A 27,204-nucleotide genomic window follows, 5' to 3' on the forward strand; every position below is an offset into this window, starting at 1 on the left:
ATTGATGAATGCAAAAGTGCAGAGGATAGAGCAAAACAAAACACCGGTCTCGAATTAGAAGTCTAATATGTGAATTTTTAAAGAGAAATGTCGGAGGAGCTTGAGTTTGTTGCACAGCCCTATTGGTTTGAACCGTGAGAGACGTCTATTCTCACCTAAGCTTACGCTACTCCTACATCCTACATCCTACATCATATACGTCGTGTCAGAGGTCACTTTTCCACCAGAACTCAACTTGCATATGCCTGTTACCGGAAGTCAGTGATTTTAGTTTATAAAGTTATGAATATATAATTTAAGAAGGTCTTTATTAACCTCCTGGAGTCGTGTGGATTACTTTTATGATGGATGGAAGCACTTTTTTGGGCTTCAAAATCTAGGCCACCATTCACTCCCATTATAAAGCTTGGAAGAGCCAGAATATTTTTTAATATAACTCTGATTGTGTTTGATTGAAAGAAAGTCATATACACCTAGGATGGATTGAGAGTGAGTAAATCATGTGATCATTTTCATTTTTGAGAGAACTATTCATTTATATCTGTATATTTCAACCATGAACACGTTGTTTGGATAAAATTTAGTGAATTTATTATTTGTTTGTGTATATTACATATAATATATGGATAGAAACATATTGAAGAAAATGCTTCACAATCAAATTTAATTTTATAAACATTACATAATATCACATATTTTGTTAACAGAATACTGGAATATGGAATTATATTCTTCATTTGTATACATTCTATTTGTTGTCAATTTCACATATAATAGGGCGTACTCCAGTACAACCGCCATCATCCCAAAGGCCGGAGTTCTCTATAACACCACAGTCTTGTGCTCCCTTATAATCATCAGGCTGACCAGGACCCCAGTTGGTAAAAGTCAATTGCTTTCCCTCAGTGTCCACAAACCGTCCCTCTGTTACTCTGTCTGTGGCGCCTATATGTGGCTTCTTAACGCTTAAACCACTGGATAATACTAATTTCAATAACGCTTGATTTTCGGCAGCAGTTTTTGGCAAAACCATTGTTCCACCAACATCCTTGCAGACTTTTATGGCTTCATCAAAGGTTCCCTCAATGCCATCAGTGATGTAGTATTTCTGTCCAACTTTTCTGAAGTGGCTGACACTTGCAACTTTCTCAATCATGGCCATCTTGGCGTTAAGATGTTGGATCTCAGATTTCAAGGTCTCAAGAACACTTTCACATCCAGGAGACCCTGAATAAACAATAATTATTTACTGGATGTTGTTCATGCATAATTTTAGGCTCTGAAGTCTTCACATTTCCACTTGAGGAATTTTAAACTGTGCATTAAAATATCTAAATTACTATATTGTTTAATACCTGGCTGACCTGGGAGTCCCCTTTCGCCCTTGGCTCCAGCTGGCCCAGACGGTCCTGCTTTACCTGGCGGTCCCTGCACGCTCACTCCTGTAAGAGAGGAGCAAAAATAATAGGCAGCAATGTAGGAGTGAAGTAAACCACTATCTAAGACTCATTTTCTCTCTAATACACACAAACCTGGCTCTCCCTTCTCTCCTTTGGGTCCAGTTGCTCCATCTCTTCCATCTCTCCCATCTCTACCAGGCAGACCGTTGTGTCCAGGAGTCCCGGGAACGCCACCATATGCAGGACAGTTCAGGTTCTGAGGTTCAGCTCCATCCAACAGAACAAACTGAAGGAGCAGAAGAGCCCCGAGGAACAGCTTTAACAGCGCCATCTGCAGGAAAACGTGTATAAGCAGGAAAACTTCAAAATGATTCTCAACAACCACGTAGACAATCTTTTAACCTTTTAGTTATTCAGTTTTCTGAGATCAAGGAACTTATAGATGCTAGATTAGTATTTGCGAATATATAATTGATCAGTGAAAAATAACATGGGGTTCAATACAAGAAAATTTGAAAATAAACTTAATTACATATACAAAAAAAGATTAAATTATAGTGCCCCACAAAACAAACAAATAAAAAGGCAACTTCATCAGTCTCATGAAAATAAAAAAACAAGAAAACTAGACTTTTAAATGATAAAGTGGACATTCAAAATGAGCTTACGTAAAATATATAAGCAATCTAAATTCACTTGTATTTACTTTTCAAAGCACATTAGTCTAAACAATGAAACACAATGGCACAAACTGAACAAGGTTGTATGTTGTTAGTAATTTTGCTCATTTAAACTATTTGGTTCTTCATTAACTATTTGGTGTTAGAGTGGATGTTATTATTGTTCTAATGCATAAAGTCATTTATTAATATTTCTTTATTTATTTCATACATCTGTTCACTAGACTAGACCATGGCTTTGCAAGTTCAACAGTGGGTCTGATCTAAAATGAAAAAAATAAATTACAATACATACAATATTAAGAAACCAGATGTTAAGTAGCTAAATATATCTTTAAAATGTAGCTGGAAAGAATGCAAATATCGTCTCCATCCACAAGTGGGTCACTGGATTTGAATAGCCTACTAATAAAAATTTGAATAGGCCACTTTATTCACTAATAGTTTCTGTTTTCCTTGTAAAATAAATTGCATTAGCTGTTATTTTTAAACTACGTTTGATTACATACCAGTTTAATGGAGGAGTCCAGTTAAAAAGTCAACTAAAATCACTGGAGAGCCGAAGGGGTTTCTTGCTCTAAATCTGAGACGCTTGACCCAGCCTTTATAATGCATCTGTATTCGCTTCATTACGGTAGTGACATAGGCTACACATGACTTGATGACAGGTGAGGAAGTTCTCAAGTTTTACTGGTTATACACAACCAGCAGCTCACCGGCTTACTTCATTTTACACTAATACCTGGTCACAAAGCGTTCAAGGTGAGTTACATGCTTTCTTTATTTTCAGTCGCAACACTGAACAGACCCTGTCGCACATAATAATCGTGCATTAGTTTATTTAGAGCTGTGTAACTTCCATGTCTATAATCACTGCTCAGTGTGTGTTTCTGTCATGTCTACACGTCACATCTTGATATTTTTTGATTGCAGTTGAAACATTAAATGAAATGAGGGGGTGGTGATGTTTTTGTATTGTATGTGGCAATAAGGAACCGACATTGCGAAAGCACATTATTGTTCTTCATTCATTATCAGCTAAGATAGAGGACTTTGTCCCTGCGAAGTGAACTTTATAGATTCTTATCCGAAGTGGCCTTCATCTTCAGTTTCTAAACAAGACACTGCAAACAGCAACATTATTTCATATGCAATGTATAGGGAAATGTTCCCACCAGTATTCAATGAAGTTGGAATTACATAAACTCGGTGAAAGGGTGAAAGGAGTGGTGAAAGCTATTGTTTGATTTCCCTGCTGTGTTTACATTGCGTTTGTTTGCATGAGACACACCCATGGTTGTCAAAGCTAGTGATTCTGAATTATCACCACCTTCAGACAGAAAATCTCAGAAAAGTTGACAGAATGACCATATTTTTATTAATATCTACCACATGGGATAATAATATTTTGTTTTTCTGGTGTTGCTAGATAATAGAGCCTAACTAAAATAAGGCAAATGATCTAAAATCACAAACTGTATTTCTTTACAGTTTGTGACAGGGTTGACATATAGCCATTAGGGGTAACGTCTTTCCATGGTGGATGGACTTCACCCTTCTCCAGATTGTAGCTGTGACAGTTTGCACAATTGCTTAAGATTATCTACAGAAACACAAGACTCAACAGAGCCTGCGTGATCTTGTTTAACTCCTAAAAAGATGGAAAGAGTACTTCTTCTGTGATTAAGAAGATTAAGACTGACTTTGTTTGAAAAATAACATTTCTGTTCATGTAAAAAGGATAGTTCACCCAAAAAACAAAATTTTGTCATCATTTACTCACCCTCAAGTAGTTCCAAACCTTTTTTTATTTTTATTTTTTATTGCAATATTAACAAACAGAGCAAGTCGCTACATACAAAAAATATAAACAATCTTTCAAACAAAAAGAAATTATGGTTCAATAGTAAACAGAAGAAATATGTAAGAAACTTAATTAAATGTATTGAACAATAATCCTAACAATTAGAGAAGAGAGAAGAAGAGAAAACAAATGGAAAAGAAAAGAAAAGAAGAGGGCAAATAAATAAAGAATAAAACATATTAAGGAAGAATATTAAACATGGCACAAGTTCTGGATGTTTTCATTGCTTTCTTGTTAAAAGAAGTTGAAATTGTATTTAAATACATCTTCAATTCTTGTTTGAAAAAGTTAAAGTGGGGTTTACTTTTCATATATTTACATTTATGGATATAAAAGTAGTTCCAAACCTGTATGAATTTCTGAACACAAAGGAAGATATTTGGAAGAATGTGAGTAACGGAACAGATCTCTGCCCACATTGACTGCCCTAATATGAAAAATAAATACTATGATAGTCTATGGGGGGAGAGATCTGTTTGGTATACTGACATTCTTCCAAATATCTTCCTTTAAGTTCAGCAGAATAAAGAAATTCATACAGGTTTGGAACAACATCAGGGTGAGTTAATGATGACAGAATTTTCATTTTTGGGTGAACTATCCCTTTAAGATAAAAATCTAATTTGTTCCAAAACATATTTTATTCCATGTCTTAAGAATTACTGATTAGCATTGTACTTTTAACATTTGCAATGTCTTTGGACAAAAACACACTTTCTATGTTTCTCCTTCCTTCAAGCAAGCAGACATGAAGGCTCCGGCTCCTCTTCAGTCTGATCTGAAGGTGAATACGGATGCTAGGCTACAGCAAATATATACCAGTCCAAGGCTGGAAAACCGGTTTCTGGCTCAAGCGCCCTCAGCGTTGTCTCACCATCAGTACACCTCTCCATCCTGGGCCAATCAGACCTCCACCACCTCATCATGTCCAGCACTCCAGCCGACCAGCCTGTCCTCCACCATGGCCACCTCATCTCTTCTGTCGTCCACAGCGACGATGAGCTCAATCTCCTCTCGTTCCTCTCTGCTGAGCACCAAGAATAGTCTTCTAATGGAGCCTCCGCTCCACCTTCCAGTCTCATGCTCTCTAACCTCCACCTATTCCCATAATCCTTTACTCTCTTGCTCCCAAAATTCCACTGCCAGTGCCATCCCACCGCTCTGCCCCTATCTGTCACCTTCAAAGAAGAATAAAGCGGGCAAAAATGAAAAGAGAGAAGTGGAAGACATGCTTTTCTCATCCGAAGGCTTGCTGGGATATAGTGAGGAGCCCAAACAGGTATAGTGTGATTTCCTTTTTATTGCTTTGTAAAATTGTATGTGAATTAATGTAGCATCTTTTTTTTTTGATTTTTATCTATTATGCAAAATTCACTTTTACATGGTGTTTGAACATAAATGTGTGTGGCAATGTGTACACAACCACCCTATAATGGTAAAAATCCACCAACTCCTTTTTTTAATCCCCATAAAACCTCAACAGTCTCATAGAACAAGCTGTTTTCATTTTCTGTTCAATGTGACGTCACATTGTACAGGCCCCGCCCACGAGAGCTGGTGTATTAGCATAGTTTCCGCCCTGAGCGAGTTGTACACAGTCCGCCATTGTCTTGACGCCGGAGCTGCTGTAGCGTTAAGAATGTCTCATAAGCGATTGAGGTGTTTTGTTGTTGGATGTAAGAGCGAACATAACAGTCTTAATTTATTCCCGACATCTGAGCCGCTGAAGACGCAGTGGATTATGCGGCACAGATCTAATAATCTAATATACACATGCGATTTCTGTCTCTGCTGTTTACGTTCACAGACTAACTAAATAATTGAAATAACACAATCATTGATACTAATTCAACTCAACAACTAAACATACAGGATTTATTTTATCTTTAGCACATACATCTGTTTAACCACCTATAACCACACTGAAAAACATTAAGAAAGCACAATATGATTAAGACAACTCTGATGTAGCATTTCATGTAAAAATTTGCTCCTGCATAAACATAAGATGCCTTGCAAGGACTGGTATTTTCTTTTGGAAATACAAATCTAGTTCATTTATTTTGTCTCTTAATAGGATGCCATCAGGATGCCTTCCAAGAAAAGCTTGGAAGAGGAAGAGCAGATGCTGTCCTCTGAGATACCTGTTTTGGATATGGATAGAGAGGGGGAGCAGACCTTAGCTCTTTATGAGGAGTTTGGGGCTCTTGAAGCAAGCGAGGACGGGAAACTTATTGAACTGATGGGCCGCAAGGTGAGCTGAATGGTTTAAAGGGTTAGTTCACCCAAAAAATTTAAATTCTGAAATTAGTTACTCACCCTCATGTCGTTCCAAACCCACAAGACCTTTGTTCATCTTCAGAACTCAAATTAGGATTTAAATTTTTTTTTATTTTTTTTATCTCAAATAGAAAGCAACGAAATTACCACATTCAAGGCCCAGAAAAGTAGTAAAGACATGGTTAAAATAGTCAACGTGACTACAGTGGTTCAACCTTAATGTTATGAAGTGACGAAAACACTTTTTGTGCACAAAAACAAAACAAAAATAAAGACTTCATTCAACAATTTCTTCTCTTCCCTGTCAGTCTCCTACGCAGTTGACGCAGTGAACGCAGTGCAGAGCTTCCGTGTTTACGTCTGAACGCCGGCTTGGCCGACTCTGTTCAGGTGAGCAGCGTGAAGCATGCCCGTGATGCTGACACAGGAGCCGGCCAATACAGAGGCAGCGTTCGGATGTAAACACGGAAGATCTGCTCTGTGTCTTCAATATAATGTATGTATGAGAATCACAGGGAAGAGAGGAAATAAATACAGTTTTGTTTTTGCGCACAAAAAGAATTCTCGTTGCTTCATAACATTAATGTTGAACCACTTTAGTCACGTCGACTATTTTAAAGATGTCTTTACTACCTTTCTGGACCTTGAATGTGGTAATTTTTTTGCTTTCTATGGGGGATAATAAAGAAACTCTTGAGATTTCATCAAAAATATCTTAATTTGTGTTTTGTGGTTTGGAATGAGTAATTAATGACAGAAATTTCATTTTTGGGTGAACTATCCCTTTAAATTATGTTTTAATAATTCGCTAGCTCTACGTATTTCCTTTTTTAGCTTTATTTATCTCTTCTGCTCACCAAGGCTGCATTTATTTGATAAAAACTACAGTGAAAACAGTAATATTATTATTATTCTGTTTTAATTTTCTGTTTTAATATGAATATGCTTTACTATATATATTATAAAAACAGATTTATAATGTATTTTAAAATGTAATTTATTTATGTGATGGCTAAGATTTTCAGCAGCTATTGGTCCAGTCTTCAGTGTCACATGATCCTTCAGTAAAATCTGACTGACCAAATGTTTTTGTAATCATTCTTACACCACACAATGTATGGACAGAGTGGTAAATGTGAAATCAAACAACATTTGATTTCCTTTGTCCTTCAGAACAACCTGGTGAATATGGTGTGCTGCTCGCTGGTTAATAAGAGCTGTACCCCGGGCCAGAAGGACTGGGATAAGCAAAGGAGTGTGTGGGGCATTATTAAGAAACTGGCCGCTGAGATTACCACAGAAGACCCTGAGTTTGTCCTTAAGGTTGGTGCTTTCGCATGCATGAGTGCATGTGGGTTATGTCGTCTGTCTGGTGGTTATGTTGTCAACGTATGTGGTTTTGGTTTTAGGTTGCAGTCTATACTAGGCAAGAACTAAACATTCGTATCGCAGCCAATTTCTTGCTAGCACTGGCGGCCCATCTTCATGCGTCAAAGCCACACTTTAGAAGGTACTTTTGTGCCGCTGTGCAGCTGCCGTCTGATTGGCTGGAGGTGACAAGAATCTATAGCATGGTGAGTGTTAATATAGTAAATATCTTACTGTCCTTAAAATTGTATCATCCTATTCATATACCATGATATTTACATGGTGCTTCAAAGAATATAATGGTATTAGCATGGTAGATGTACAAATAAGGATTTTATTTAACTTCTACTGTATTATTTTAATTGTTGTTTTTGTTTTTGTTTTTCATGCTTTTTTTGCATAGTGTTTCAGTAAATCTTTACCCTCCTGCCTGAAAAAAGCTCTAGTGGATAAATTTAAGCAGTTCACTGAATATCAGCTGGCCAAATACAATACACGGAAACATCGCTGCAAACACAACAAGAAACGGAAGAAAGGACGGGTAAATACTTAATATTTAATATTATATATCAAAACATACAGATGATTCTTATTTTTATTTTTAATATATATATATATATATATATATATATATATATATATATATATATATATATATATAAATTTTATAAATATATATATATATATATATATATATATAAATTTTATAAATATATATATATAAATTTTATAAATATATATATATATAAATTTTGAATCCTATATTTTCAATGTTGTCAAATACTTTTGGGTACTTTTGAATCTTACATCTTTAGAAAAGCACACATCCTACCAACATACAATAATAAAAAAAAAAATTTTCTTACATAACTTTTAAAATGCTTCTGTTTTCTTCCCTCTACTTTCAGGAAATCTCTGATCTGCAGTGGAAAAAGTGGGGCGAACTCCTCAGAGTGGACGGCTCAATTCTCAAAAAATATGTGAGCTTTGCCCTGTTTAGTTTCATCTGTTTGATGTGCAATAATCATATGTAAGGTTGTTAAATCACAATGTCTTCTGATACAGTTCTGTATGTTATGATATAGTTGGAGAGCCAGAATCGTGCTACAAAGGATAAAAAACAGAGTGAATTCAACCTCAAGAAGATGATAAAGCGCCTTCACATCAAAGAACCTGCAGAATATGTCATGGCCATTCTGGGAAAGAAGTAAGTCCTACAAACTAGCATATATATATATATATATTGTAGTCAAATCTTAATGTTGGTGAACTGATCGCTCAGTCCAGTCTAACTTTCAGCCATGAGTGACTATGTTTGTTATTTGTTTTTGCATGCAGATACCCGAGTGATCTGAAGGGATTCTCTCGCAGTGGTCTTAGTGGGGTCTGGGATAGAGAGAGAGCTGGAAAACGGATGAAACTTAAGCAACCCGACACATGGGAGTGCAGACTGAGTCAGGAAGGAAACAAAGCTGCCACCTGGGAGAAACTCATCGGTGTGAATGGGGGTCCAATATGTACTTAATTCTTGAACATCTACTCATACTTAAGTATGTTTTTTGTGATTGCAGATAGGAAGTCTCTACCGTTTATGGCAATGCTGAGGAACCTGAGGAACATGATTTCTGTGGGCATCAGTGAGAAACATCATTCTGTGATCCTCAACAGGCTGACCTCGAAGGTGAGCATTTCTTCATTCAGATTTTCACTCACTGGAACGTGCATAAGATGATCAAGTCATTTATGGATTTGAGTTCATCTTACAGAACGCAGTAATCCAGAGCAGGCAGTTTCCCTTCCGTTTCCTGTCTGCTTATAAAGTCATTTTGGAGCTCAGTAAATTTGGTAAGTTTGTGTTTGTGATCTTGTTCCTGATTTTCAAGTTATCAAGTTATTTCCCGCTGATTTTAGAAATTGTTCAATTTGTTTTAGGACTGTTTTTGTTTATTAGGAAAAAGATACTGATCCAGAAAACGTGTGCTGATTGGCAAAATTGTTAAATGTATTACTTTTATTTTAACTAGGATATATAAAATTCAGTAATGAATAGGGACAGTATAGACAATTATAACATTACAAAACGTTTCTATTTCAAATGGATGCTGTTCTTTTAATCTTTGTATTCATCAAAAAAATCCTGAAAAATGTATCACATTTTCTATAAAAATATTAAAGGTGCCCTAGAACGTTTTTTTTTTTTAAAAGATGTAATATAAGTCTAAGGTGTCCCCTGAATGTGTCTGTGAAGTTTCAGCTCAAAATACCCCATAGATTTTTTTAAATTCATTTTTTTAACTGCCTATTTTAGGGCATCATTAAATATGAGCCGATTCAGGGTGTGTGGCCCTTTAAATCTCGTGCTCCACGCCCCAAGAGATCGCGCTTGCCTTAAACAACATTAAAAAAGGTTCGAACAGCTAATATAACCCTCAAAATGGATCTTTACAAACTGTTCGTCATGCAGCATGTCTAATCGCCTAAGTAAAGTATTTATTTTGATGTTTACATTTGATTCTGAATGAGTTTGATAGTGCTTCGTGGCTAACGGCTAATGCTACACTGTTATGTGTTGTGTAAAGTTGTGTTTATGAATTATACAGACTGCAAGTGTTTAAAAATGAAAATAGCGACAGCTCTTGTCTCCGTGAATACAGTAAGAAACGATGGTAACTTTAACCACATTTAACAGTACATTAGCAACATGCTAACGAAACATTTAGAAAGACAATTTACAAATATCACTAAAAATATCATGATATCATGGATCATGTCAGTTATTATTGCTCCATCTGCCATTTTTCACTATTGTTCTTACTTGCTTACCAAGTCTGATGATTCAGCTGTGCACAGATCCAGACGTTCTGCCCTTGTTTAATGCCTTTTATAATGTTGGGAACATGGGCTGGCATATGCAAATATTGGGGGCGTACATGTTAATGATCCCGACTGTTACGTAACAGTCAGTGTTATGTTGAGATTCGCCTGTTCTTCTGAGGTCTTTTAAACAAATGAGATTTATATAAGAAGGAGGAAACAATGGAGTTTGAGACTCACTGTATGTCATTTCCATGTACTGAACTCTTGTTATTCAACTATGCCAAGATAAATTAAATTTTTGAATCTAGGGCACCTTTAAGCAGCACAACTGTTTTAAACATTCATAGGAAATGTTAAATGGGCATGTTGATTTCTGAAGGATGAGAAATCATTTATTAAAGGAATAAATTACATTTATTCAGAAAACTGTATTTTTTTTTTCTTTCAAAAACCTTAAAATCTTACCAACCCCACACTTTTGAACAGTAGTGTACTGTACATTTAATGAAGTCATTATTAAAAATTTATTATTGGTGTTTTTTTTTTTTAAATCTACAAAACATTTAGTCTAATTGGTTTTCAAATACAATTTCATCAAGAATCACAGTCTAATAATGTGTTCTTGAGGAAGTTTGAGTGACATGTTCTGCCCTTTCAGCTGGTGGGCCTGCGGTCGAGGTGCCGAGCTCCAAGGAGATCCTGCGAGACATTGTGAAGAAATTCCCAAAGGGCAAACGATTCAAACATCACAATTGGGACACAACAGTACGCAAGAGAGTGAGAATTACAATGCGAGTGCCCTTCATATACCGCATATTCAACGCCAAACGCAATCTCCTGAGAAAAGCAAAGTGTGTATTTATTATTAAAGAAAACCATTACATACTACACTGACTGGCCAAAAAAAGTTTGGATTTAAATAGGCAAATGCTTAAGAGTCTATAATTGGATCATTACTGCAGTGATTATTATGTTTCTAGCATCTTATATGTTTGGCAACAGTTCTTCTATCAATAATTGATGGAGTGTGTAGCTTTTCATGGCCATATTCTAGGATGACAAATGTTGTGATGCTATTTCAGTCAAGGGGTGTGTCAAGTTTTGGTCAAGATCTTGTATTGACAATGCAAGAGGTGAGCACTCTGTAAAGTCATCTCCAGCACATCCCAAAGACTTTCAATTAATTTAAACGGGACCTATAACGCCCCTTTCACAAGTCTCTGATGTCTCCAGAATGTGTCTGTGAGGTCTCATCTCAAAATCCCCCACAGATCATTTATTATAGCTTGTCAAATTTGCCTCTATTTGGGTGTGAGCAAAAACACATCGTTTTTGTGTGTGTCCCTTTAAATGCAAATGAGCTGCTGCTTTCCAGAAGAGGGCGGAGCTTTAAAAGCTCAACATCCACAAAGCTGGAGAATCTCACGCAGCCAAAATGAGGATTGTCAGTAACGGTGTTCAGCCTTACATTGTTCAAACCGGAGTCGACAATGATGGAGAGACTCAGGAAGAAGTTACAACTTTTAGGATGAAACTGGATGTTTCTGAATGGTTGGTGGATAAATTTATGTAGTTGCTGTGGAGTTGATTCAACTCATCCACTAGCTTGTGCCGTCATGTTCATCTTTTGTGCAAATCCAACGTTGAATTGACCCTCGTTTGTGAAGCAGTCCGGCGTAAAATGACGGCATGACAACAACACTCTACTACAACAACCCAAGCAGCCCAACATGGCCCCGCCTCCTTTGTTGTGTGTTCTCGGGGGCGGGGTTTATGTAAATTGTAGGGTTTGTGATGTCACTAACCCAGGAAGAAGCTCGTTGTAGTCCCTACCAGCTGTTTGTTGTAGTCCTTAAACAGAGAATTCTTTAAAAGAAAATATCTTGCATTGAACTTTGAGCGTCGTAACTATGCAGATGTTGTTTATGCTCAACATTGCTAGCTAAAGTTAAAAAAAGTGAAATCATAATCAACCACCACTTTAAAGTCTGGACTCAGAGATGCCAATTAATGTGTGAAAATGATTCTTCATGCTCCTCCCAACCGTTCTTTCACAGTTTTGAGCCTGATGAATCTTGACATGATGTGTCTTCCTATATGGTTGTTTAAGAAATGAAAAAATACACACTCCATCATTTAAGGTTAAAAGAACTGTTAGAATATGCTAGAAACATAATAATCACTGCAATAATGCAATAATCCATTCATAGACTATTTAAATCCAAACAGTACCTTTTTTTTTTTTTGGCCAGGCAGTGTATAAGTGGTATAATATAATACATTATTTTAGTTTGTTTTACCCCTGAACTGATGTTGTTGTTGTTGTTGTTGTTTTTTGTTATAATGTAATTTGTTAGTCAGAGACTGTACACTCAGGAGCTTCTGAAGAAGTACTGCAGTTCTTTGGAGAAAGCTGTGCAGATCTCCTGCAAGTACAACATCCCTCCTCTCCCTGGACGCACTCTTGTGATCTGTAGTGCCAGTTTTTCAGAGGATCGCGACTGGAGTGGCGCTGAGGACGTCTACTTGCCCCCTGAAAGCACCGATAACATTGACAATGATAAACTCTCAGCATCGGTCAGATATGAACATCTTATTATGAACATATATTTTTGTGTTACATGTTGTATATATAAATGATCTAGTCAAAATGAAACGTATTGTGAAGTACTTTTCTTTTGCTTCTGTAGGTACAGGAAGCTGCGCTGCTTTTATGCATGATGATTAACTACTGCAGCGAAGATTCCCAAGTCATGCTGCATAGACACCAAGACTTCCAGGAGTTCAAGTTCAAGTCTGACGTCCTTCTGGATAATGTGAGACAAGCAATGAAGCAAGTGAATGTAAGAATTTCACTTTCATTGTGTATATACCTTTAGAATCAAACACATGTGTTAAAATAAAACGCATTAAAATAAAATAAAAAACAATTAAAATAAGCATGCGTTTTATTTATAAAAATAAAACACTTAAAAATAAAATCAAATATTCTAAATGCTGCTAGTGAAGTTAGGCATCGCAACATTATAATGTACATTGTGAATAATGGATATTCAATTTGAGATTTGCTAAAGATTGTTTACTGTTATTAAATTGTTAGTGTTTTATTTTTAACCCTTAGGGGACTAAGCCCTTTTTGGTCCGTTTTCTCTATTTTTACATTTCGGCTTATAAACCATATGTAATGATGATGGACCACCATGTATTTGGTATCAATGGATTCAGAAGACCCTAAGCTACAATAAGCATGCATGCAATATGTTTATAAAGGAAGTATGAGTGAAAAATTGTACAATAAACTAGAGAATTTCAAAAATGAAAATGAGATTTTTCTCATTTATTACTGAAAATCCTACCTCACACAACAATAGTGAAAAGTTTTTGACCCAAAAATATATTTTTCAAACCCTTTGCTTGACAGAAATGGGTTAATGTTCAATATAATGTGTAAAGAACAGTTAAATAATTAACTTTATTTACAAACAGTCCTAGGCGTTTTTTTATTTTTGGGACTAAGCCCTTTTTGGTCTGTTTTCTCTATTTTTATATTTGGGCTTATAAATCATATGTAAAGGAGATGGAACACCCTGTGTTTGGTATCTATGGATTCAGAAGACCCTAAGCTACCATAAGCATGCATGTAATGTGTTTAGAAAGGAAGTATGAGTGAAAGAAAATGTACAGTAAACTAGAGAATTTCAAAAACGAAAATTAGATTTTTGTCATTTATTACTGAAAATCACACATCACAGAATATAGAACAAAAAATATATATTTATTTCAAAATCTTTGCTTGACAGAAATGTGTTATTGTTTAATCAAATGTGTAAAGAACAATTAACAAAATAATTGAATCTGCCTAACATAATCGTTTTCATTGGCCTGATTACGCAGTGGTATTGCGCAATAACGGAAGCGCGTTTAATATACAAACTGGATACTGGATACAAACATTAATAGTTTTTGAGATAACTACACATTTGTAAAAGTATGCCATTTTGGGCGGTACCGCCCAATCCGTCCCTCAAGGGTTAATGTATAAAAGCATGCACAATTAAATATCCAATATTGTATAATAACATTAACATATAAGGACATTTTTGGATGGTGTCACACCTTTTTGTCAATCCTTTCTGTCCCTCTCTCTCTTAGGATATGAATGACGGCAAAACAGAATCTGAATTCATAACGTTCTCTGCATTGTTTACTAGGATGACCGAAGAGAAGATAAAGGTGTGAGCCCTTTGAGTTTATGGTTATACCAGGGTACATTAAAAAAATTTCCACATTGGTTAAAATAAATGGCCTGTCTGTTAAAACCTCTCTCCCCACAGCTGGATCGTATAGTTGTGCTTGAAAATGGCTACACCAATGGTGCTCTAATGACGATTATTAATAACTATCGGCAAGATACCAACCCTGATGCTGTTGTGATAGAGGTGCTGCTCGGAAAAAGGTACGTTTTGTGAAACTTATTCTAAATTGAACTCATCCGCAAAATTTGTCATAGTTGCAAATAAATCTTATATTGTTTGTTTTTCACAGGCTTTCAGGAGATGATGTGAAATACGAACTGGAATCCAACACTGTACAACTCTGTGGGTTCAGCGAGCAGATCCTGAAGTGAGATCTTTAACTGATTCCTGTGTTGTACTTAATGTATATTCTCTCTTGTGAAAAGATTAAGAAAATTTTCTTTTAAAAGAAACAAAAACATGTAATTGTCGGTAAGAGCTAGTGTAGGATCTACCAAATTTTCACAATATACACTACTGTTCAAAAGTTTGGGTAGGTAAGTCTTTATGTTCATCAAGGCTGCATTTTTAAATAAAATACAAAATAGACTTTAATAACTTTTAATGGCACTTTTTTGTCTTCTTCTTCGTTTTCTCTTCTACTACTTTGTCTTTTTTGTCTTCATGTTAAAAACAACTGTGCTGCTTAATTTTATGTGGATACATTTTTTCAGAATTCTTTGATGAATAGAAAGTTGAAAAGAACAGCATTTCTTTGAAATAGAAATCAACATTAACATTAGAAATTACTTTACTATCACTTTTGATCAGTTTAATGCATCCTTGCTAAATAATTGTTTGAACTTTTGAATATTGCAATGATATTAATATGCTTTTTTTTTTTTTTGTTTCCTAAAAAATGTGTATAATAATTTTAAAACTGATTAGAGTTGGTAAGTTCAGTTAAAATCACTGTTTCCGTTTCAGTGAATCATTTAAAATCCCCCTGTAGTCAATAATTTTATCCCTTAAAACTCATCTTTGATCACCAAAATTATATTTAAATGTTTTTTTTCCAGTGGAAATGGAAATAGTTAAAATAGTTTGAATGTAACACTACTCCATTGCTTCATTTAGTATACACAAATAGATGAATATGCAAATTAGCCCCACTTCCACTCGCTCGCACAAGCTCAGAGATCCACTCGGTCAACTTTACTGTAGTAAACGCTGCACAGTGTCAAGTGGAAATACTGGTTTAATTCAGCCATATATGTTTAACCAAAAACTGATTCAGAAGAATTGTGAGACTGAATTATACAGACTCGTCTGCAAGTTTATGTATCAGAATGGTAATGCATTTTATGCATCGCTCTCTACACAGTTAATGATATGCTAAAACCTGTCCACATGTTGATGGGATTGGTTACAAGGTAGTTTGTGATGTAAGGAACACCTGCGATTTTTTTTATTTTTATTTTTTTTTGGTTCACTTCAGTTCACTTCAGTTTTAAATCTATTATGATATATAATGTCTAGAGTTGTTTCAGATGTTCATTCAGATCTGTTCTTTGACTGTAGGTTTGTCTCTGAGAGAGGTTCCTCAAGGATGCTGCAGCACGTGGAGCACATGGACAGACTCTATAACATCCCTCCACCACAGGGACGCAAAACTGAACCTGAGAGACCTACTGATGTCATCCCACTGCCAGCAACACCAAAGTTAAGGTATGACCATAATATGCATAAATTACTAAACAAAATGTACGTCACTCACTTTAAGTCTAGGTTGGGTGGTTGTGGTCCAGAATGTATTCCAATGTAGAACAGACGAGATATAAGTACATTGAAAATGAAATGCTAAACAAAATTTGTCAATTATCTTCTCTCTCTTCATAGATGGAAAGGTGTGCGAGTGTTCATCTCTTCTACGTTCAGGGACATGCATGCGGAGAGGGATGTTCTTGTGCGTAGTGTGTTTCCAGAGCTCAGAAGACGGGCAGCGGCGCACTATCTCTACCTGCAGGAAGTGGAGCTGCGCTGGGGCGTGACGGAGGAGGAGTCTAACCGTGCTGTGGAGCTCTGTCTATCGGAGGTCTGCCGCAGCCAGCTGTTGCTGGGAATTCTGGGGGAGAGATATGGCTTGGTGCCGCCCCGCCCCACCCTACCTGAACTTCCTCAATACAGCTGGGTAATAATTGAATTTGTTTATCTGATAGATGCTTATATCAAAAGTGTGATTCAGGTGGTAAGTCACGTGAAATCTTAGAAGTGCAGCACAACTTCAAGTTTAAAGGTGCAGTAAGTGATCTCTGAGAAACGCTGTTGAAAGTGGATCGGACCGAGCAGCACATCACACTTGTAGCCAATCAGCAGTAGGGGGCGTGTCCATTCATGATTGGGGAGGAGAGTGAGCCAGTCAGCAGTAAAGGGCGTGTCCTCTCGTGATGGGGGAGAAGAGAGAGTGAGACATTCAGCAGTAGGGGGCGTGTCCTCTCGTGATGGGGGAGAAGAGAGAGTGAGACATTCAGCAGTAGGGGGCGTGTCCAGTCATGATGGGGGAGGAGAGAGAGTGAGACATACTGCAGTAGGGGGCGTGTCCAGTCATGATGGGGGAGGAGAGAGAGTGAGACATTCTGCAGTAGGGGGCGTGTCCAGTCATGATGGGGGAGGAGAGAGAGTGAGACATTCAGCAGTAGGGGGCGTGTCCAGTCATGATGGGGGAGGAGAGAGAGTGAGACATTCTGCAGTAGGGGGCGTGTCCAGTCATGATGGGGGAGGAGAGAGAGTGAGACATTCTGCAGTAGGGGGCGTGTCCAGTCATGATGGGGGAGGAGAGAGAGTGAGACATTCAGCAGTAGGTGGCGTGTCCAGTCATGATGGGGGAGGAGAGAGAGTGAGACATTCTGCAGTAGGGGGCGTGTCCAGTCATGATGGGGGAGGAGAGAGAGTGAGACATTCAGCAGTAGGGGGCGTGTCCAGTCATGATGGGGGAGGAGAGAGAGTGAGACATTCAGCAGTAGGGGGCGTGTCCAGTCATGATGGGGGAGGAGAGAGAGAGAAACATTCAGGAGTAGGGGGCGTGTCCACTCGTGATGGGGGAGGAGAGAGTGAGACCTTCAGCAGTAGGGGGTGTGTCCACTCATGATGGGGGAGGAGAGAGTGAGACCTTCAGCAGTAGGGGGCGTGTCCTCTCGTGATGGGGGAGGAGAGAGAGAGAAACATTCAGGAGTAGGGGGCGTGTCCAGTCATGATGGGGGAGGAGAGAGAGAGAAACATTCAGGAGTAGGGGGCGTGTCCAGTCATGATGGGGGAGGAGAGAGGGTGAGACATTCAGCAGTAGGGGGCGTGTCCAGTCATGATGGGGGAGGAGAGAGAGAGAAACATTCAGGAGTAGGGGGCGTGTCCAGTCATGATGGGGGAGGAGAGAGGGTGAGACATTCAGTAGTAGGGGGCGTGTCCACTTGTGATGGGGGAGGAGAGAGTGAGACCTTCAGCAGTAGGGGGTGTGTCCACTCATGATGGGGGAGGAGAGAGAGCCAATCAACAGTAGGGGGGCGTGTCCACTCATGATGGGGGAGGAGAGTGAGACATTCAACAGTAGGGGGCGTGTCCTCTCATGATGGGGGAGGAGAGAGTGTGAGACATACAGCAGTAGGGGGCGTGTCCACTCGTGATGGGGGAGGAGAGAGTGTGAGACATTCAGCAGTAGGGGGCGTGTCCTCTCATGATGGGGGAGGAGAGAGTGTGAGACATTCAGCAGTAGGGGGCGTGTCCACTCGTGATGGGGGAGGAGAGAGTGTGAGACATTCAGCAGTAGGGGGCGTGTCCACTCGTGATGGGGGAGGAGAGAGTGAGACATTCAGCAGTAGGGGGCGTGTCCTCTCATGATGGGGAGGAGAGAGTGTGAGACATTCAGCAGTAGGGGGTGTGTCCTATCATGATGGGGAGGAGAGAGTGTGAGACATTCAGCAGTAGGGGGTGTGTCCTCTCATGATGGGGAGGAGAGAGTGTGAGACATTCAGCAGTAGGGGGTGTGTCCTCTCATGATGGGGAGGAGAGAGTGTGAGACATTCAGCAGTAGGGGGCGTGTCCTCTCATGATGGGGAGGAGAGAGTGTGAGACATTCAGCAGTAGGGGGCGTGTCCTTTCATGATGGGGGAGGAGAGAGTGTGAGACATTCAGCAGTAAGGGGCGTGTCCACTCGTGATGGGGGAGGAGAGAGTGAGACATTCAGCAGTAGGGGGCGTGTCCTCTCGTGATGGGGGAGGAGAGAGTGAGACATTCAGCAGTAGGGGGCGTGTCCTCTCATGATGGGGGAGGAGAGAGTGAGACATTCAGCAGTAGGGGGCTTGTCCAGTCATGATGGGGGAGGAGAGAGTGTGAGACATTCAGCAGTAGGGGGCGTGTCCTCTCGTGATGGGGGAGGAGAGAGTGAGACATTCAGCAGTAGGGGGCGTGTCCTCTCGTGATGGGGGAGGAGAGAGTGAGACATTCAGCAGTAGGGGGCGTGTTCACTTGTGATGGGGGAGGAGAGAGTGTGAGACATTCAGCAGTAGTGAGCGTGTCCACTCATGATTAAGAAGAGAGAGAGTGAGACATGAAGAAACACTGTAGAAAGAGAGATGGCTGAGAGACATTACAAAAGAGAAAAGCTCAGAGGAATATCACTGGAAAAAGAAGGGATATGTTCAGTCAAGGGCCTTAAGAGGTTTATATAGCATTATAAATTGTTTATTGGCTGATATTTCTTATTAATTGATCAGTATTGATTGATATTGGATTTTTAATTATAGTCATTTCACCTATTTTTACATTTAGATTACCTTTGCCATCTTCTAATGCGCACTCAAAGTAAATCTTTAAAAACAAAATAATTTACTAACACTGTTAAATTGTTTAGCGAATCTCAAAATGAATATTAATTTGTTACTGTATATTATAATGCTGTAATGCTTCATTCACTTGTAGCTTTAAAAATGCTTTTAGTTTTTAGTTTTTTATGATGATTAACTTTATGATTTTTATGATTAACTTTAATTTTAAATTTATTTTGACAAAATGGGAATAGAATTTATTTAGACAAAGCATAGAATTTTAATATCGCCATTTATCGGTTATCAGCCATAACATTATTACCTTTAACATTATTGGTATCAGCCAGAATTTTAATATCGGTTCATCTCTAAATTCATAATATGTTGCCAAAGCAATATAACACAGCATTGTATACTGGCTTGGGCTTCTTGTATTGGAGTTTCATGAATTGCTTTCTTACTTCACTCTGCCAGCTGAACTCCGCGGCTGATGGGTTATCCATCACTGAAATGGAGATTCGACAGTTTCAAGCGCTGTATCCAGACTCTTCCCAAAGTCGCATGTTCTTCTACTTCAGATCGCCCCGTCTCACCAGGTATGCGTTCATTGATCATTTGTCAGCTGATCAAATTGTGTAGTGTCAGACAGCAGGCTGTTCTCAGTCAGTTTTGATGTAGACACTAATGAAATTAAATAGTGAACAACACAAGCTGATGTTTACGAGGCTCTGTGTTTTTCAGTATGTCACATCATCTACATTTTGTGTGTTTGTATGTGTAGTTCAGTGCCAGTGGCATGGAGGACAGACTTTGTGGCAGAATCCAAAGAAGCTGAAGCTAAAATGAACAGTCTGAAAACATGGATCCAGAACAACGAGTTTAAAGTGACAGAAAAGTGAGTTCTGTTCACTTGTTTTACCATGCACTGTGAGGAATGGCATTGTATTTATTCTTTGTGCTCTGCTTCATATTCTCTTAGTTATCCCTGTGAATGGGGTGGGGTGGTGGATGGAAAGCCCTATGTGAAAGGGCTCGAGGACTTCGGGAGGGCAGCGCTGGAGGATATCTGGGAAGCTGTACAGCAAATCTTTGTAGAGGTCAGATTCTGAATAAAAACTTTAAAATTTTCCACTTTATGGCGGCCACTCACAATAATCGTTTGAAACATCAAAACATTAATTGATAGATAAATCAATTAAACAATGAATAAGGATGATGTGGATAAACAGATATAGGTCTGCAATTTGATCATTAAAAAAATATAATCTTAGATGAGTAAATTGAAAGTATGATATGCATTTTAGTTCAGTGCTTACCTATATTTAGTATATTCTACTTGTAAATATTATATAAATATTGGGATTGGGATATTCAGCAATTTATATATTGGGATTATCTACAATATTTACTAATGAATAGAATTGCCTTTAGGTCCCGATTAGGTCCCACCTTCTTTGATAATAGAATATGCAAATATGTTATTACTAATCACTTCATAGTCACATGTCATTATTTCTATAATATCAGTTTGGTAAATTATATTATAATTATATATTATAAAAAAACAAAATGATCCCCAACCCCTTAACCCTTGTGTACTGTTGTAGGTCAATTTGACCCGTTTTGATTTTTGAGTTGTCGGAAACATCAGTTAAACTGTTTTTTTTTTTGTTTTTTTTCTTGAGATTTTGTGACTTTTTCTCATTTAGGGTCATGAACATGCATGCAATGTTTCAACATGCTGATGTGTTTTGACATATACACACTAATTTTTGTTTCCTTTGGTGATGTTCGCAGGTCAATTTGACCTGCATATTGTAATTCTATTTTAAGGCAGCTGTACAGACCCAAAATAATAACATATTTTGTTATTTTAATTTCTTACTACCCTATGAAGCTAAAAAGGGTGGTTTTCCTCACTTATTTCAATACAATTTTTTTTTTTTTTTGTCAGCCACATATGGTAAAAATGAGCTATCATTTCTTTTTTCAATCTATCTGAAATACTATCTAACTTAAATTGTTTTTCTTGAAATTTTGCGACTTGTTCTTTTTTAGGGTCATGATGATGTGTTGTGAAATGTGCATACATTATGTGCATATTTTATACTTTCATACTGTTCGTGGGTCAATTTGACCCGTATAGACAGCCATTCATAATCAGCTACAGACCCCAAATACAAAACCTTTCTATGTTGTACGTCAGAAATCCTCAACTCTAGTACTGAAGTGCCAGTGTCTTACTGAGTTTAACAGCTTTTTATTTTCAAAGTTTGTGGAAATATAAATTTGTTTTACTTGTTAATTATCTACCCCCCTTTTTGAGCATAGATATAAAAATGACTTTTCTAACTTAAATTGTTAAAAATCTTGAATACTTCAGAGCACAGACTTTTAAGTTTGGTATCTTTTTAAAGGGATCACTTCACAGATTATTGTAGAAGTAAAAAAAGTTTTAAAGTTTAAAAAGCTATAGAAGTTTATGTAAATTTAAAATATATATTTTCTATAAAATATATATTTTACAAAACCTGTTCAACTCTAAAACTTCAAGAAAATCAAAGCTAAATATCTGAACAAGTTCTGTGCCAAATTTTAGGTTGATATCTCAAAAAAATGACTTTCAGTAAGATTTTTTGTGCGCAGTACCAAACTTTTTCACTAGATGACATCCAGAATCCACTGGTGACCATATAAGGACTCTTCAATTTCCATATATGGTTTGAGTGATCTAAACCATATTTTTCCATACTTTTCAAAATATTTATGAAGTAGACATCCTATTCAGAAGAAGTTTGTGCAGTAATGTTAATATGTGATTTGAATTCAATCCCTGAAACACATCAAAAAACATCTAAGATATTATTGTTATAAATATATAATGATATATGTTCCACAGGTCGGGGGAGGGGCAGTCTTAAAAATAGTGGTTAGAAATATTTTTATAAATCATAAATTCATATATTTATTCTTTGTAATGTGTGAAAAGCATTGATATTAAAAGTTAATTATTTAAAGATGATTGTATGTTATTTTTTCATAGTGTGATTTTTGGGGAATTGTATTGAATCCAATTAGGGTCAGTCTGACCCGGACCATACGGGCAGTCACCAGAAATTGAACAGTGCATGAGGGTTAATCTGATCTTTTTTGCTATAGGAGACAGATGAAGATTTGACCTCAGAGATTAAAGAACAGGAAGTCCATCAGGATTCCCAACAGCGGCAGTTTCACGGCAGGGCAAAGCTTATTTCTATGGCAACAGAAAAAGTTAAAGAATGTCAGCAAAAAGGAGGAATTCTGATGGTTGAGGGAAAGCCTGGAGAAGGCAAAACTGTGTTCATGGTAAGTGTACATTTGTACAAATAGCCATCTGTATCTTCATGTATTAATTCCCAATGATGAATTACTAGGAGAACACTGAAGTTCATCTGAATATCTCTCTGTATCTTCTGTTTTATTAAGGCTGCCCTGGCTCAGGCACTCAAAACCTCTGTCAAAAACAAGAAAGCACCTCTTTGTGATGTCATATCCTACTCCACAGACGCTAGCCAGTCAGCTTGCAGTGTTGAGCAGCTTCTTCGCTGTCTTGTTCAGTGGCTGAGGAAAATAAAAGAGGACGTGGAGTTGTCTCCAAACACATCTTACAAGTAAGGAAGGATTTGATGTAACATGTGTTGTCATATGCAGGGTTGCCAGGTTTTCAACAAATCCCGCCTAATTGCTTGTCAAAACTAGCCCAATCGCATTTCAGGGGGATCCCCTGGTAAAATTCCCATTTCAGAGGCTAAATATCATGTTATTTGGGGTCGCTCCCACCTGAGGACATGAAAAAACAACCCTCGGCAACAGTGTTAAAGTAGCCCAATTATTCTCTTGTTGCATTACAGAGACTTGTTGTCTGAGTTCCACTTGAACTTGAAGGACCTGAACAAAGAGAAGCCACTGGCCTTGTTTGTCGATGGGGCGGACCTTATCCATGACTGTCGAGGTCAAAGGGTGTCAGAATGGATACCACAGCACATCCCTAAGGTGTGAGAGAGAAACATGCATGCACGCTTAAAGGAGTAGTTGACCCAAAAATGTTGTTTCAAACCTGTAAGACTTTGGTTCATCTTCAAAACACAAGTGAAGATATTTCCGTCCCTCCACTGAAAGTCCATTCACTTTAAAACATTCATAAAGAGATCATTAAAGAAATTTATATGAATCGAGCAGTCTTCAAAAGATTGCTTTATGTGATACACATATTTAATTTAGGCTTTTATTGACATAAACATTGATCATTGAACGCACATAGAGCACTCAAATATGGTAAACTGAAGCTCAAGCATGCTTTCTTGATGTGTAGTCAATGTTTATATGTGAATAAACTTTCAAATGGACTGAATAGAATTTCAGTGAAGGGATCAGAAAGCTCTCAGATTTCATCAAAAATATCTTAATTTGTGTTTTCCCACACAACAACATGAGGGTGAGTAAATAATGACAGAATTTTCATTTTTGGGGGAACTAACCCTTTAAATAAGTGTAGTTAAACATCATAGAGCCTTCTCATTAACCAGTTACTGTTCTCTCAGGGTGTCTGTTTGGTCCTGAGTGTTACTTCAGAATCATCCCTACAAAACACTGTCAGCAAAAGGAAAGGCGCCGTGTCATTTCCACTGGGGCAGTTATCTTTACCTGACAAGAAGGAGATTGTGCAGAAGCAGCTTGTTGAGTTTGGAAAGAAACTGAGCGATTCTGCTTTCAATAACCAGGTGAACTTCCCTTTCACTTTCTTGCTGTTGGAGTACTATAAGGGAAACCGTGACCTGTTTTTGCATAGCTACTGAATTTATTGTTGTGTTCCCCTGTAGCTTCAGACGCTGCTGATGAAGAAAGGCTCTGTGAGTCCGCTATACCTCCATTTGGCCTGTGAGGAGCTCAAGAGTTATGCCTCCTTTGAGAAGGTAAATAATTGTTAAATCATTTCTTTTATAGTGATCCACATATAAAATTTAGCTTAAAGGGTTAGTTCACGCAAAAATGAAAATGATCCCATCCTAGGTGTATATTTAAGCCATCCTAGGTGTATATGACTATCTTCTTTCAGTCAAACACAATCGGAGTTATATTTTAAAATATCCTGCCTCTTCTAAACTTTATAATGGGAGTGAATGGTTCTCGAGATTTTGATTCCCCACAAAAAAGTCATCATCGTCGGGTCAGAAGTCACTCTTCCGCCTGAACTAGACTCACGTTTTAAATATGGATATTTTTCTTACAAAAACCAATGGCTTCTCTTCATAAGGCCTTTATTAACCCCTTATATGGATTACCTTTATGATGGATGGATGCATTTTTTTGGGCTTCAAAATCATGCCCCCCATTCACTACCATTACAATATTTTATAATATAACTCTGATTGTGTTCGTCTGAAAGAAGAAAGTCATATACACCTAGAATGGCTTGAGGGTGAGTAAATCATGGGATAATTTTCAGTTTTGGGTGAACTAATCCTTTAAGAAACATAAAGTTGAACATGATGCTGATGATGAAATTTGTCATTTAGATGAAGGACAGCCTCCAGTCTCTTCCTCAGTCCCTTGGTGAGCTGGTGCAGCACAGTCTGCTGAGGCTGGAGACTGAATATTGCAGAGCAGGACTGGGATGGGCATTAGCTACTCTTGCTGTCAGCTCAACCGGTACAAGACATTGTATTTATTCCTGCAGTTCACTTCTGCAGGAACTGTTTTAAAGGATTAGTTCACTTCAGAATTCAAATTTCCTGATAATTTACTCACCCCCATGTCATCCAAGATGTTCATGTCTTTCATTCTTCAGTTGAAAAGAAATGAAGTTTTTGAGGAAAACATTCCAGGGTTTTTCTTCATATAGGGGTTCAAAGGGTTGAAGGTCCAAATTGCAGCTTCAAAGAGCTCTACATGATCCCAGACGAGGAATAAGAGTCTTATCTAGCAAAACGATCATTCATTTTCTAAAAGAATAAAAATATATGTATGTTTTAACCACAAATGTTCATCTTGCACTGCTCTGCGATGCACAATGCATTACATAATCACGTTACAAAGGTCACGCGTGACGTAGGTGGAAGTACCGTGGTAGCACGAAAAACTACATCTCATGCAAAATTGTCTGACATCATTGTTTTACCCTTTTTTTTTTGTAAAGGCCATTTGACTTTGTACGTTCACTTTGTAAACACTGGATCGGTACTTCTACCTACGTCACACGGGACCTTTCCAACATGATGATCGCAGAGCTAGTGCAAGACAAGCATTTAGGTTAAAAAAAAAAATCTACTTTTTTTTTTGAAAATGACCAATTGTTTCACTAGATAAGACTCTTATTCCTCGTCTGGGATCATGTAGAGCTCTTTGAAGCTGCACTGAAACTGACATTTGAACCTTCAACCTGCTGGTAACTGTTGAAGTCCACTATATGGAGAACAATCCTGCAATGTTTTCATCAAAAACCTTCATTTCTTTTCAACTGAAGAAAGAAAGACATGAACATCTTGGATGACATGGGGGTGAGTAAATTATCAGGAAAATTGAATTCTGAAGTGAATTAATCCTTTAATATAATGCAAAGTTTTTACAAAGTTTATTTCTTTAAGGTTGTCTCTACAGGGGACAAGCTCAAATTAAATGGGTAATACGCAGTGATAAGTATCAACTATCCATATTAATATGGCACTGAATGATTCATATATCATGTTATTTGGATGGTACATACAGTCAAACCAAAATTTACTCAGACACCTTGAACATTTCATTCATTAATACAGTTTATTCACTATAGTTTAAAAAATGGTAATAAAATATGACAAGATCTCAGAGTTAAACTGTGTCAGAAAAAAATTATCTCAATTATGTCAGATAACACTTTAGCAAAACATGGTCAGGTCAAAGTGTCTGAATCATTTTTGGTCCCAAATTATCATCATTTTTACTGGTAGTCCACTGTATGAAGAATTTTTCGGTATAATATGTCACATTTTACTTTATTTTGCTATCCTTACATAAATGAACAACTATAGTGTCCAGCACCCACTAATAAAAATAAATAAAAAATATCTGGATAATTTTTAATTTGACTGTGCATTGAACGCATGATATTACCATGTCTAAAAATTCAGGGTCATACCATGGCACTTGTTTTGCTTATTTTTTTATTCCAAAGATCTGTGGCTCAAACTTGAATGTGTATCAGTTTTTTTTTAAATGTCAATGGTTGCACCTAGGAAAATAAAGGACTAAAATACATGTTTGAGATGTTTTAACTGAAAGCAACTTGTGCTGACATCTTAAAATATGTCACTGCCATTGTTTTATCTCAAGATGCACACCAGTAAAGGCACTTTTATAAAAGCTACTTAAATGTCCTAATCCTAATCCTGGCTTAATCTAAACCATTTCTGTGAAACCAGGCCAAAGAGTTTTTATTGTAATATTGTTTTTTTTTTTTAATTTAAATAACTGAATGAATTAACATTTTTATTTAGATATAATGAAAATATGTATTTCTCATATCTAATCCGTTTCTTCGACAGGACTGCGTGAGAGTGATCTCTACACTATATTGAACATGTGCAATGATTTAAACTCCAGAGGTGGGCTGGTGACATGGCAGGAAATTCTCCATATCGCAAGGCATCCAGAGAGCCGTGTTCCCATGGCAGTATTCTCTCAGCTGGCACGAACCTTGCACAGGTACAGCACGGTGAAATATATGGA

General features: G+C 37.5%; 2 protein-coding genes across 3 annotated transcripts in view; one reads left to right on the forward strand and one right to left on the reverse strand.

Moving 5' to 3' along the window:
• Positions 1-566: 566 nt before the first annotated feature.
• LOC137002454 (mannose-binding protein C-like) lies at positions 567-2,722 on the reverse strand. Of its 2 annotated transcripts, none has more exons than XM_067362100.1 (4): positions 2,590-2,722; positions 1,533-1,731; positions 1,365-1,442; positions 567-1,227 (listed from the first exon to the last, which is right to left on the reverse strand). In XM_067362100.1, exons 2-4 carry the CDS (start codon positions 1,729-1,731, stop codon positions 749-751), a joined length of 756 nt encoding a protein of 251 aa, XP_067218201.1. In that variant the 5' UTR covers positions 2,590-2,722; the 3' UTR covers positions 567-748. The 2 variants fall into 2 exon arrangements, with proteins under 2 accessions (XP_067218201.1, XP_067218200.1); XM_067362099.1 differs by having other exon boundaries at positions 571-1,227; positions 1,356-1,442.
• tep1 (telomerase-associated protein 1) overlaps positions 2,716-27,204 on the forward strand; it is a 40,393-nt gene continuing 15,904 nt past the window's right edge. Inside the window, exons 1-29 of the mRNA XM_067362098.1 lie at positions 2,716-2,842; positions 4,684-5,223; positions 6,022-6,198; positions 7,398-7,547; positions 7,634-7,798; positions 7,996-8,133; positions 8,501-8,572; positions 8,678-8,799; positions 8,931-9,088; positions 9,164-9,273; positions 9,359-9,437; positions 11,068-11,260; positions 12,767-12,986; positions 13,100-13,252; positions 14,562-14,642; positions 14,744-14,865; positions 14,955-15,032; positions 16,226-16,372; positions 16,544-16,835; positions 19,936-20,057; positions 20,243-20,356; positions 20,441-20,558; positions 22,621-22,806; positions 22,927-23,111; positions 23,352-23,493; positions 24,042-24,221; positions 24,321-24,413; positions 25,017-25,149; positions 27,021-27,180. Coding sequence (XP_067218199.1) covers positions 4,693-5,223; positions 6,022-6,198; positions 7,398-7,547; positions 7,634-7,798; positions 7,996-8,133; positions 8,501-8,572; positions 8,678-8,799; positions 8,931-9,088; positions 9,164-9,273; positions 9,359-9,437; positions 11,068-11,260; positions 12,767-12,986; positions 13,100-13,252; positions 14,562-14,642; positions 14,744-14,865; positions 14,955-15,032; positions 16,226-16,372; positions 16,544-16,835; positions 19,936-20,057; positions 20,243-20,356; positions 20,441-20,558; positions 22,621-22,806; positions 22,927-23,111; positions 23,352-23,493; positions 24,042-24,221; positions 24,321-24,413; positions 25,017-25,149; positions 27,021-27,180 — 4,421 coding nt within the window. The 5' untranslated portion in view covers positions 2,716-2,842; positions 4,684-4,692. The remainder of the gene's footprint in view (positions 2,843-4,683; positions 5,224-6,021; positions 6,199-7,397; positions 7,548-7,633; positions 7,799-7,995; positions 8,134-8,500; positions 8,573-8,677; positions 8,800-8,930; positions 9,089-9,163; positions 9,274-9,358; positions 9,438-11,067; positions 11,261-12,766; positions 12,987-13,099; positions 13,253-14,561; positions 14,643-14,743; positions 14,866-14,954; positions 15,033-16,225; positions 16,373-16,543; positions 16,836-19,935; positions 20,058-20,242; positions 20,357-20,440; positions 20,559-22,620; positions 22,807-22,926; positions 23,112-23,351; positions 23,494-24,041; positions 24,222-24,320; positions 24,414-25,016; positions 25,150-27,020; positions 27,181-27,204) is intronic.

This window comes from Chanodichthys erythropterus, chromosome 16, assembly GCF_024489055.1.
Source record: "Chanodichthys erythropterus isolate Z2021 chromosome 16, ASM2448905v1, whole genome shotgun sequence".
Taxonomy (NCBI): Eukaryota; Metazoa; Chordata; class Actinopteri; order Cypriniformes; family Xenocyprididae; genus Chanodichthys; species Chanodichthys erythropterus.